Here is a 12,433-nt window from a genome sequence, read left to right as displayed (position 1 = left end):
TCAGGTTTTTAGACCTTTGACAGCGACAGCCATGGAATGTTTTCATTTGTTACTGAGTGATGACTAACCCCATTTTGCATGAGTAAGGGAGCCACTTTGATAAGGCAGGACAGGAAAATAGGAAGGTGGTTTGTGTTCTTGTCTGGTTATACAGATGTTCCTCTGTTCATTAACCAAAGATAAATTCTATTGTGTTTGCACAGTAGCATAAAAACCTTTTCAGCTCTAAGCTCCCCCTTCTCTAACCCTATAAGTTCTGTTCACTAGCATTAATCCCTTATTCAGCAACGATCTTGGGGAGACAACTCCCTGTTTATCTGAACATTTTGGATGTTCCCAAAATATTTGGGATAAATCAGGGACAGAAAATAACTGATATATATTTAAAAGTATGTTTTGTTTAAATGATTATAAAACTTGAGGCCAAAGTTTGCCTGGTCTTAAATTACTAGCTAAATTGCCTGAAGTATTTCTAGGTTGTTAGGCCTGGTTAGTCTATAGAGTCTCTAAATATCTGTCCAGGCAAGGTACACAGTTACATTTGTTTTCTCTTTAGTTAATAAATGCTGTATTTCCCTGAAGAATCAATTATTAAAAGTGAAAGAATATTTTAAATCCAAATCACATTTCACTATATATACTTTTTGTTTGTTGTTCTTTTTTGTACATATAAGAAAGCTATAAGTTAAGGTGTGAATTTAAACAGATATAGTTATACCAGTAAAAGTCACCTTGTGGCCACTCTCATTCCAGTATAAGGGCCTTTTTTCAGTTAAGCATATATCTCTTCAGAAGAGGTTTAAGCTAAACTGATTAAAAAGCCATTCTTATTTTGGAATAAAAGTGTCCACACTAGGAATTAAAGCAATATGGTTATATCGGTATTGTTACACTAATACAGTATAACTGGCAAAATGAAAAGGATTACTTGTGGCACCTTAGAGACTAACAAATTTATTTGAGCATAAGTGAGCTGTAGCTCACGAAAGCTTATGCTCAAATTAATTTGTTAGTCTCTAAGGTGCCACAAGTACTCCTTTTCTTTTTGTGAATACAGACTAACACAGCTGCTACTCTGAAACATATAACTGGCAAAACGTTCCAGTGTAGACAAGCCCTTAAGTTGGAGATCTAAAATCACTGAATCCAGTTTTACTTTCAGGTTATTACTGCTGCAGTACTTGAGTTTCAGATGTTGTAGTGGAATGTTTATTTCTTTAAAAACAACTGTTTTCACTGGAAATTTTATATTGGAAACACATGTATTGGTTTTACATTTTATGAAAGCTTGTTTTTACATCACCTAAATGTTGGTCCAAATTAAAGTTGACAGTGTCCCTTCAGTGCCTGGTGCTGAATGTGACTATGTATTGAGTGCTGCTATGTATTAAATTTGTCTGTCCAGACAACAAACCAAGCAAAATCTCTGTCCAAGCACTTATATTAAATAGCATTAAAAAAATTAAAGGATAGAAACCTGCATGCTTCAGGGTCTAATACAAATACTAATGGATGTTGGTTAGGTAGAAACTGCCTATGATTCCCATAAGTGTCCACTGCAGGTTTCTTGCACTTTCCTCTGAAGCATTTAGTGCTGACCACTGGAAGAGACAGATATCAACATAGATGGACCATTGGTCTTAGCCTGTGTAGTGATTCCTATGCCCTTAATGATGTAGTTTAATTTATAATAGAAAATCAATATCGTCTTAATTTTATTTTTCCTGTAGCGTTATCATCAATGCAGAGTTATGTAACAGGAAAGCTGTGCCAAACAAATAGTGAAGTAGCAAAATGTGTAGTCTAAAGGCATAAGAACATATAGTGTGAAAGATCAAAATCATACAATATGAAACAGCTGGAATGCTTCACAGAATAGTTCTGGTTTTCAGTAATTTTTGAAGACTCATTTTTATAAAAATATAGAGCAAAACATTCCCGTTAGAATAGAACTATTCCTCCACATGGAATAAGAACCAATTCACACCTTAAGGAGGATTCTTTGAGCTTCTAAGAGCTGCACATGAAGGTACTGTAAGATAACTGTGCTTCAGAAGTGTGATAAATCTTGACTTCTCTTTGAATGGGTGGTTAAAAATTAATGGTTTCTAAGTAATCTAGTTTGGGTAAAAGTTGTTCACGGTGATTCATATTCAACAGCTTAGACCAGCACATTTGCTTCAATTTAACTTATTCATGAATGTAAGTGTCTGCATGCTTCGATATTTTTAAAGGTTTCAGAGCACGGTAGGACATCCAAATCAAAAGGGGAGGAGGTATGATGTTTAACAATAATTTGAAAAACTGCTGCAAACACACATTTTCAAACAAACAAACAAAAAAAGAGTTGCTGATACTTTAACAGTATTCTCCAAACATTTCCCGCAATTGCATCAGAATTAAAGACGTGGTAGTAAATAGGCCTGGCTTGTGCCCGACAAATTCTGCACATTCCTATTTTCCAGCTTTGGTGGTAATTGAAGTGAGCTGTAGCTCAGGAAAGCTTATGCTCTAACACATGTGTTAGTCTCTAAGGTGCCACAAGTACTCCTTTTCTTTTTGCGAATACAGACTAACGCGGCTGCTACTCTGGAACCTGTCAGAAACATTGCAAACGATAGGTTTGCGAAGAGAAAATGACTGAGAAACCTCTGCAAAGAAGAAAGTGGGACGAAAGAAACACCCGCCCGCTGGGAGCCACGGAACTGGCCTCGGGAGTGTTTTGAGAAAGGGAAGGGGAAAATCAAAACAAACGGTGCCTTGCTGAGAAGTGCACCGAGCAGTAAAGCGGCAAGGAGCTGGGCCTGGAGCTCCTTAGTCTGGATCTCCAGCAGCTGGGCCCCGCCGGGGGAGAGTTAGTTCAGTTTCAGGCCCTGGGTGGCATTTTTTTTTTTTTCCCCCTTCTTCTCCATAGCTGCGCAGCTGGAGCCTGGAAGGAGCCTCCCGCCGCCCGAGAAGAGAGGCAAGGGGTCGAGCAACCTGGAAAGGGGGCTGCGGCCAACAGGAAGAAGGGAGGAGAGGAAAAGAAAAGTGAAAGTCTCCCGCTGAGGAGCCCTGCCCAAGGGCGGGAGTGCGGGGAGGCTGGGGGCAGAGCAGAGGCCCAGGGAAGCGGGGGCCAGGGGAAGGGGAGGCGGCGTGGGTGGAGAAGATGGGAGGGGAAGGGGAGAAATGGGCGACAGCGAGGAGGGCGCGCGAAAGAGGGGACGGGAGAGGAGAGGCTGGGCTGAAAGCGGCGGGGCGCTGAGTCCGGCGCTCGGAGAAGCGCTTCCGCAGGGCTCCCCTGCCCTGTCCCCTTCCTCTCCTGGCCGGTGGCGGGTGGGTGGCTTGTACCCGAGCGGGGCTGGCCGGGGCAGCTCCCTGCAGGGGAAGCCGCCGGCCGGCGTGTACTGTGGGAGCAGCGGGAGGCTGCCGCCGAGCGGGGCGGGCGGAGAGCGGGCTCGCGTCGGGGTGCGGGGCGGCTTGTTCTCCCGACTCTCCCTGATGCCCGGCGTGACGCCGGCGGGAGACTGGCCTGGGGGAGCTCGGGGGCTTCTCCTCTAGCAGCAGCCGCCCCCGAGCTGAGAGGCAGCGCCTGGGGGTGTCCCGTCCCCCCGCCCCTCGCGGGCGGCGGAGCTCCCCGGCCGGGGACCCCGACGAATCGCCCCGGCATGGGCGCAGGGTCACGGCAGCGCCCCTGGCTCCAGGAGGGACCCCGGCGAAGGATGCTCTGATCCTGGCTTGGCTTCGGGGGCTGGAGGAGGGGCTGGGGGTCTGCGCCCTGCCCCCGCCCCCGCCCCGCCTGCAGAGGCAGCTGAAGTCGGGATGAGCTGGGCTCCCCGTGGCTCGCCCGGGGTGGAAACCCCTTGAGGCTGCCCTCGCCTCCCGTGCCCAGAGCCCCTCTCTGTCGCGCTCTCGCCAGCCTTGGCCGAAGTGAATGGCCCCCGGTGGATGTGCACCGCATCACTGGCTCTGCCAGGGGACAATGCTAGCCGGGGGGCTGCTGGCCGGCTTCTCCGTGCTCAGCCTCCTCACCTACGGCTACCTGTCCTGGGACGCCCTCGGATCTAGCCTGGAGACCACAAGGGCTGAGCTTGGAAAGGAGCCAGAGGCCAGCGGACCCACCACTCAGCCTCACATCGTTTTCATCCTGGCTGACGATCAGGGATTCAGAGATGTAGGGTACCACGGATCAGAGATCAGGACACCAACTCTGGACAGGCTGGCTGCTGAAGGGGTTAAACTGGAGAATTACTATGTTCAGCCTATGTGCACGCCTTCCAGAAGCCAATTTATCACAGGAAAGTAAGTTTACTACTTAATTAATTCTTCTCACCTTCTTAAACTTAATGCCATAACCTCTTCCGTCTTGAAGGCAGCACAAGCTCTCCAGTAATTAACATAATTAGAAAGAAATTGATCTTATCTTCTTTTGGGGAGGGGGGAGAACCTGTTGATTCACTTGAAAGTTTAATACATTTTTTTCCCTTGGACAAAATAGACTTTTCCAGATTACTTTTATAATGGAATAAAGACCTGCACTCTGTAATCTTGTTAGCCAACAAGAAGTCAGCAGAATTACCCACTTCTTCATATAGTAGGAATTGATTTTTCCCTTATATACATATAAGTTCTAGTTGTCACTTAATATATTTTGATACTATGCATTCAGTGATCATCTAGGTCAGTTATGTAACTTCCTTAGGGCAGATTGAGTACATGAGGTGACTTAAAGTCAAATTCTTTGTTAGTGAAGTAGAATGAATGTTCCAAATTGTTTCCATATATATTGCAATGTGCAAATTGTTGCTCTTCTCATGGTGAACCTTTCCTTAAGTGAAGTCTTTCTGTGGTGTTATAGTAGGCTTCCATTGAATTTGTGCTATACACAAGCAGGGGGAATGTAGAATTTTGCAGGTATCTGAGCTGCGGTATCTCTCTTCTTACAATGTAATTACCACTGTGCAAACAGTTGTCTAGGGTGCCACCAGAAAAGCTGCCACATGCAAAAATGGGGCTAAAGTGGTCTGACTTGCGCTACCTGGTATAGTTTAAAAAAAAAAATCTGTTAGGTAGCTAATCAATATAACCAATTTAATAGTGATCTTGTTGGCACAACTAGAAATGAAAAAAAAAAACCTGATTTTTTTAATGAATACAAGCAAGTGGCCTAATGTCTTTCTTTGCCATGTGAAAAAACTTGATTTGATTCCTGCTCGCAATCTTCCATTTCCCAAACTTGCCAGGACTGGGAATTCTGCAGGGAAACTCACCAACAAGGGTTTTCAAACTGTGGACCATATCCTAATAGAGTTTGTGTCTTGTGGATATCTACCCCCTAGCTCACAGTAATATAACATCCTTGTGGCAACTAAAGTAGTAGTTTGTATAGAAAAGTAATATCAGGTTAATCTTTAATGTGTTTTTAGCTGCCTTTGCTGTAATGTAGCAACTGGAAAGAAGGAGCAGAGCCAACACCATGTGATCAGCCAGTTCTCTGTAGACCACCAGCAAGTCTTCTGCAGACAACAGTTGGGGAAACTACTGCTTTAAGAGGGGAATCCTCATGCTGCACAACAGTGACTCATCCAGTCATTTAAAGAATGGCATTTTTGGGTTCCAAAGAAATCAGGGTTCTGGGCAAGCCTTTTTGAGATTCATGGCAGTTAGAGAAGGAGAAATTGGCACAACATCAGGGTAAAAGGAAGAAAAACTAAGGGGAGAGATAAGTAACTTAGTTTATTTTACCCTTCCTTTAAAATATCTAATGTAAATAACTTTTTTTTAGATTAATGAAAAAAGAGAAAATAAAATGGGTACATTTTTCGGAACCCTACTCTTTTAATCAGGTTGCAAGGAGAGAGAGATCCTGAAAATCTGTCTCTTTAATTTTAGTTTACTTTAGTTTACTAAAATACTTTAGTTTAATTTTGGAACCTTTGGGGGGGGGCTTGAGGCGGGGGAAGAGATTTGCCTACCCTTCATTCATTTCATTTTATTTACTAACAGTCTGCTGGACTACCACCTTTCAGAGTTTTCTTTCCATTCTACTTTCAGAAGAAGGAACAGCAGAAGGAAAAGACTGCTTTATACAAATGAGAAATAGGGGAAGGAAGTGGTTAGGAGAGGCTAGGGCTGGGCAAGATATTAACAATGTAGAGCCAGAAGAATATTGTCATCCGTCTTTTGTATAAAGATGGGTGCCAGAGGTGTTACGTTATGATGCTGTCTGCATAGAGGTAAAATAAGAATAAATAAGGGTCAGGACTAGAATACATTAATGACAAAAGAAATAAACCAATAAAAATTGCTCTCATAATTAAGCCCTTTTTAGGGTTCTACTTTCCCTTTAAATTCTGTGCATAATGTCCCTTGATGTTGATGACTCAAGGTGAGATTGAAAGCCTGAGCCAGTGGGTTTAATGCTACAGGTGATCTTCTCCCATGGTAGCTGCACTGGGGCCAAAGGAGGGAGATAAGGTAGTCAGCTTTCAGGAAGCAGGCTGTCCCTAGATCTGCAGCTGTGAAACCAGGATTGCAACAAAGGACTGGGTGGATCTTTGAATCATACAATTTTCACTGACCTGCACTGCTCTTCATTCAGCCCTGGAACTAATTTGATACCTTCCAAAGGTCCCATTCCTAGTTTGAAATTTCTGACGATCTCTGTTTACTCTTGCTTTGCTATTTGAGGTACTGTTAAGTTGAGTTGGACAGTAGCTTGTTTATGTTTGAGGTGTTGTCAAGTGGGTATAACTTTGCAGCAAATAATTTGTGGCAGGCGGGGTTTCCCCATTGCTATAAGGCTGAACACAAAGGTTTAGGTCCTCTAAACCTACCACTATTTCTATGGTGTTTGTTTGGATTTTTACTTTCTCCATAAAAGTAATATGGAAGCATCAACAAGCCAAAATCTCAAATTGGCAGAGCCTGATTAAATTCATTCTAGCGTACTTAAGGAACTAGTTGAAACAATTTCAGTTATCTTTGAGACTGCATGGTGGATGGATGAGGTCCCAGAGAACTGGGGAAGGGGAAATAGAGTAGCTATCTTTTAAAAAGGTAACAAAGAGGACCCGGGGAATTACTGACTAGTCCATCTAACTCTGACACCTGGAAAGATACTGGAACAAACTGTTAAATAAATTTGTAAGCATATAAAGGATAATAAGATTTTAAACAATAGCCGGCACGGATTTGTCAAGAACAAATCCTGTCAAACCAAAGTAATTTCCTTCTTTTGACAGGGTGACTGGTCTAATAAATGGGGGAGAAGCAGTAGACATGATATATCTTGATTTTTAGTAAGACATTTGACACAGTCCCACATGACATTCTCATAAGCAAACAAGGAACATGTGATGTAGATGTAATTACTATAAGGTGGGTGCATAAGACCTCAACTAAAGAGTAGTTATGGTTCACTGTCAAATGGGAAAGATTATCTAGTGGGGTCATGTGGGGGTCAGTCCTGGGTCAGGTCCTATTCAATATTTTCATTAATGGCTTGGATAATGGAATGAAGAATTTGCTTGTGAAGTTTGCAGATGACATCAAGATGGGAGGAATGCAAACACTTTGGAGGACAGGACAGGACAGGCATTCCAAATTACATTCACAAATTAGAGAATTGGTCTGAAATCAACAAGATGAAATTCAATAAAGACAAGTGCAAAGTACTTCACTTAGGAATCATTGGCTAGGTAGCAGTACTTCTTGAAGGGGGGGGAATGATTGAATTGAATATGAGCCAACAGTGTGATGCCATTGTGAAAAAGGCTAATATCATTCCAGGCTGTATTAACAGAAGTGTTGGATGTAAGACGTGAGAGGTAATTGTCCTGCTCTGCTTGGCACTGGCGGGACCACAGCTGGTACTGTGTCCAATTCTCATTGCCACGCTTCAGGAAAAATGTGGACAAATCAGAAAGAGTCCAGAGGAGAACAACAAAAATGATAAAAGATTTAGAAATCTGACCAATGAGGAAAGGTTTAAAAAAAAACCTGGGCATGTTTAGTCTTGAGAAAAGAAGACTGAGGGGGGGGATCTGATAGTCTTCAAATATGTTAAGGGCTTTTATAAAGAGATACTGATCAATTGTTCTCCATGTCCACTGAAGGCCGGACAAGAAGTAATGGACTTAATCTGCAGCAAGGCAGATTTAAATTAGGTATTAAATTTCTAACGGTAAAGGTAGTTAAATTCTGGACTAGACTTTCAAGGGAGGTTGTGGAATCCCCATTATTGGAGGTTTTGGAGAACAGATTGGACAAACTCCTATCAGGGATGGTCTAGGTATTCTTGGTCCTGCCTTAGCACAGGGGGGTGGACTTGAGGCCCTCTTGAGGTCCCTTCCAGCCTTACATTTCTATGATTCTATGAATCAGAATATTTCAGGACACATAGCTTGCAGAACTAGAGTTAAGGCAGAAGCTATCTTAGACGTGTACTGAGAATGGTTTGTTCTTGTGAGAAGAAATCTAAAGGGATATGTACATCCCACGTGTTGGAATATCAATAAAATATACAGAGATAGGAATGTGTCATCGGGAAAGGCTGCAGTGAAATATTAACATTTGACTGACTGCTACATTTAAAAAAAAAAAAAGGAAGAACTTGTGTAAACACCATAATTAGGAAACGTACTCTGGCAGTCTGAAAATTGTTTCATTTTTGAAAATGTTTTGACATTTAAAAAAAATGCAGGCAGACTATGATGGATGGTATACAAGAAGGCCTTGATAGATAGAATGGTGCAGATCACCTAAAACATTGGAAATATTTGAGATACCTTTTTGTATAAAGTGTGTGTACATATGAGTAAGTTGAACAAATAGTACAATATGCAGTACTTGATTTAGTCACGTGGTACTGCTACCAACTTCCTATTAAAACCAAAGATTACTTTGAAACATGCAAAATACAGTTTGCCAATAGAGTCTTTTTGAGAAATATCAAAATATTGGAATCCAGAGAAGAAGCCTTTCTTTGGATAAAATATTGCTGAGGTATGAAGCCTTTGGAAGTGATGAGTGTGATGAATGTCATCTGGTACAGCCAAGCAAATGGGCAGGTACGTGCTTCAGTGAGGTGGTGATGTATCTGCTCTGTCGATAGCCAATTTATAGTACTACTTTAATTTTCTAATTATTTTATTAATTATAAAAAAGTAATTTATAAGTATAATAGATTCATAAGCTATACGTGTTTTTGGAGGCAAAGGTCAATAGTTGCATTTCCTGTGCTGTATCTATGTAGTTGGTTGAAGACCATGGCACTTGCCACCTTTGGCCTAGATAATGCATTGGAATATGCTAGTCTGATCCCTTAAGAGTCTCTTGACATCCATAGGACTTGGAGTTCCCACTAGTCCATTCTGAGGGCCAGAGAGTACTGTCCAAATGTTGGATAGAATGCCTATGAATCACAGAAACTCTGCACTGAGTTCAAGAATGAGCTTTGCCTTATGGAGGCTAGTCCTTTTGCAGACTTCTTCTGCTCAGTGGGTAGAGGTCTGTGCGCCTGATGTTGAGGTTTCTTTTCTGTGTCCTTGTATGTATCTTTAGGTGATGACTATAGTGTCTATCTGTACGCACTGAGTAAGGTTTCCTAGAAATAAGGGAGGGAGAGAATTTTTTTTAAAATAGCTGAATTTAAATAATTCCTTTTTTTTGTGGTGTTCTGTCCCTCTACTGTCCTCTGTTCGTGCAGACAGTAATGTCCAGTTAATGGAATCCTGAACTCTAAAATGTAATATACACTTAAGATATCAGGAGTCTGTTGGTATCACTTTATTTCTAATGTACCACCAAAAAAATAATAAATAAATAAACCAAATAAACACATAATGGAGCATAGCATAGGGTGGCCTGGTGCCTGGTTTTCGACCAGAAAATCTGGTCGAAAAGGGGACTTGACAGTGTCCAGTCAGATCTACTGACTGGACGCCCAAAGTCTGGGTACTGCGAGTGGTGGAGGTGCTGGGTCATCACCTGCTCCAGCCCTTATTCAGCCAGACCTGCTTCCTACCTTTGTCGGGTGACTGCAGCTCCCAGCCCCAGCTCCACAGGCAAGTCCCTCCTGACTTGGGGGAAGTGGGGGGTCAGGGGAAAAGCAGTAAGTGACAGAGGAGAGAAGAGGAGTGGATGGGGCGTGGACTTGGTGAAGAGGTGGGGCAGAGGCAGGGCTTTGTGGGAATAGGTGGGGCAAGGGTGGCAGGGGAAGAGGCGGGATAGGGAAGTTCTGGCGCTCGTGCTGGAGAGTCCGGTTTTTAAATATTACCAAGTTGTCAGCCCTACCAAAGCAGTGGGGAAAACCACAACATGTAAATATGAAAGATTAGTAAGGATAGGGAAGGAGTGATTAGCAGAGTGTGGAGTGTAATATGCAATCATATTTTTCATGCATCAGTTTTTAATTATACTTATAAGAACATTGTCTGGTAGTTTAGGCCTGAAATTTGCAACCCAAATATGGCAGCATTGTATAGGATGCAAAATCTGTACCTAATTAGAAAGGTGAAACTGATTGATCAAATTTTCATTGTCCCAGATGCGTGAAATTAAAAAAAATGAATGAAACAGCATACATGGTCAAACGTAAATTATACTTCTAGTTTTAAACAAAGAAATGTATTGTTAATTACATTGGTAAAGAATTTTAAATTTGTGATTTTTTTTTTTTAATCTGACTTTTTTTTCTCAAAGCTGGCAAAATCATTTTGGAAAAAAAGAATGATCTTGTGTGACAGAGGTGTCAGCATACAGAGTGCCATTGTAGACAGTACATATGGGATCTATTAAGACTTGCAAATGCACTTCAAAGTCTATTAATTCAATACTCAACATCCCTAGCACATATCTGTTTGGTAATTGATCATGTGTACTTCTGACATTAATAGTAAATAGTAAACTGATGAAGGAATAAACATTGGTAGGCTCTCATGATCAAAGCTCTGGTATTTGAATGCATCTTCCCTAAAAAAGACCCTCTGAAGTGAATCAACACTCAGGTAATTGAGTTATGTTTCCTGGGGGGAAAATGGCATGGAAAGGACGCTGATTATCTAGATGCAGAGTGATAAAGACACTCAATTGTACCACTCAAAAGATCTAAGATAGTTTGGGGTTTAAAATTTGGGAAACTAATTCAAATGCTAGTAGATTACTTTTCATGTGATAAAAGTAGCTAGTGGTCAACCTTACATACTGCAGCTCAGAAGAGGAAAAATGCCCAGTTTGCACCTCTATTATTTCTTGTGTTTTGTAACAATAATCTCAATCAAGATTCCAGATTTTTGTTGTTTTTATTTTAATTTTGTTTTAAATCTGTTCTTCTATTGGTTTAATAGTTTCTGTTTCCATGTCCAAGTTTGTAATGTTAGGGCACCTGCCCATGTTGGAGTAAATTTGTGCTAAAATGTTTAACATTCTATAGAGGTATTTGAACATATGGCACCCAAAATTTATGATAACTATTGTGGAAATTCATTTGAAACTTGTTTATATTTATTGCTTTCCTGCTGCCTATTTAGACCTGTTATATCTGTAAAGATATGCAGTCTACAGAGAGATTTAGTGAATTAAGCAAATGGTTATAGTAACAATTTTATTAAAATATTCAATATATGTGCCCAAAATATTATAATCAAAATATGAGACATCAAAAAATTGATGATATTCTTTATTCCCGCATACCAAGACAGATAAGTATTTCACTGAAAACGAAGCCATCACATTTGGGGAGTTAAGGTTTTTTTTGTTAAATTAAGATTAAAACTTTTAGCAAAATAATGCAGTAATAATATTTAATTATTATTTTCATTAGTTTTTGTGTCAAAGTTCATCTCTTTTGGTAGAATCTGGTAATTTTCTCAAGAAAGCTAAAATATTAAAATTCACTACTAGCTCTCACAGCTTGATATGTATCAGCAGTTGTGCCTTCAATTCATGCTATGTTGTATTGCTTCTTTCTTGGTCTATCCAATTTCTTAAGCAACTACAATTACTACCAGTGTCAGCATCTCCTGCATCCTTACTAGTCTTTTGAATACTCACAATTTTAAAACAACAATGAGATTTTTATTTTCAATGAGGGGACCATTTCCTCATCATCATTGATTAATATGCATATTTGCAGCCTCTTGATATCCCTGCTTATATTTGTTTAATGTATGGTAAAACATAATGAGATAACTTCACCAGACCAGATACTCCAGCTATCTTAAGACTTATATAAATATATCGAGAACATATCACAGCTTGTTGTTATTTTAAAGCTGTGTAAGGTCTATACTGGCCATACGTGGGATGAGCTTACTTTCCTTATATTGATGTTTTGCCACAAACACAATAATATGACAATGACAAGTGCCCTATTGGCTGTGGGCCAATACATTCTTTTAGGAGAGAGTATATAAAATTGATTTTGTTTAATTTTTGGCTAATCTGCTACCCA

At 40.9% G+C, this 12,433-nt stretch overlaps 1 protein-coding gene across 1 annotated transcript in view; it reads left to right on the top strand.

Moving 5' to 3' along the window:
- Positions 1 to 3,094: 3,094 nt before the first annotated feature.
- The window catches only part of ARSJ (arylsulfatase family member J), a 59,395-nt gene continuing 50,056 nt past the window's right edge, over positions 3,095 to 12,433 (top strand). The window contains exon 1 of the mRNA XM_038401063.2: positions 3,095 to 4,281. Within this exon, the coding sequence (XP_038256991.1) occupies positions 3,914 to 4,281 (368 nt within the window). The 5' untranslated portion in view covers positions 3,095 to 3,913. The remainder of the gene's footprint in view (positions 4,282 to 12,433) is intronic.

Source organism: Dermochelys coriacea, chromosome 4 (assembly GCF_009764565.3).
Source record: "Dermochelys coriacea isolate rDerCor1 chromosome 4, rDerCor1.pri.v4, whole genome shotgun sequence".
NCBI classification, from domain to species: Eukaryota; Metazoa; Chordata; order Testudines; family Dermochelyidae; genus Dermochelys; species Dermochelys coriacea.
The sequence above is the reverse complement of the archived record's forward strand: the minus strand, read 5'-3'. Positions and strand labels throughout refer to the sequence as shown.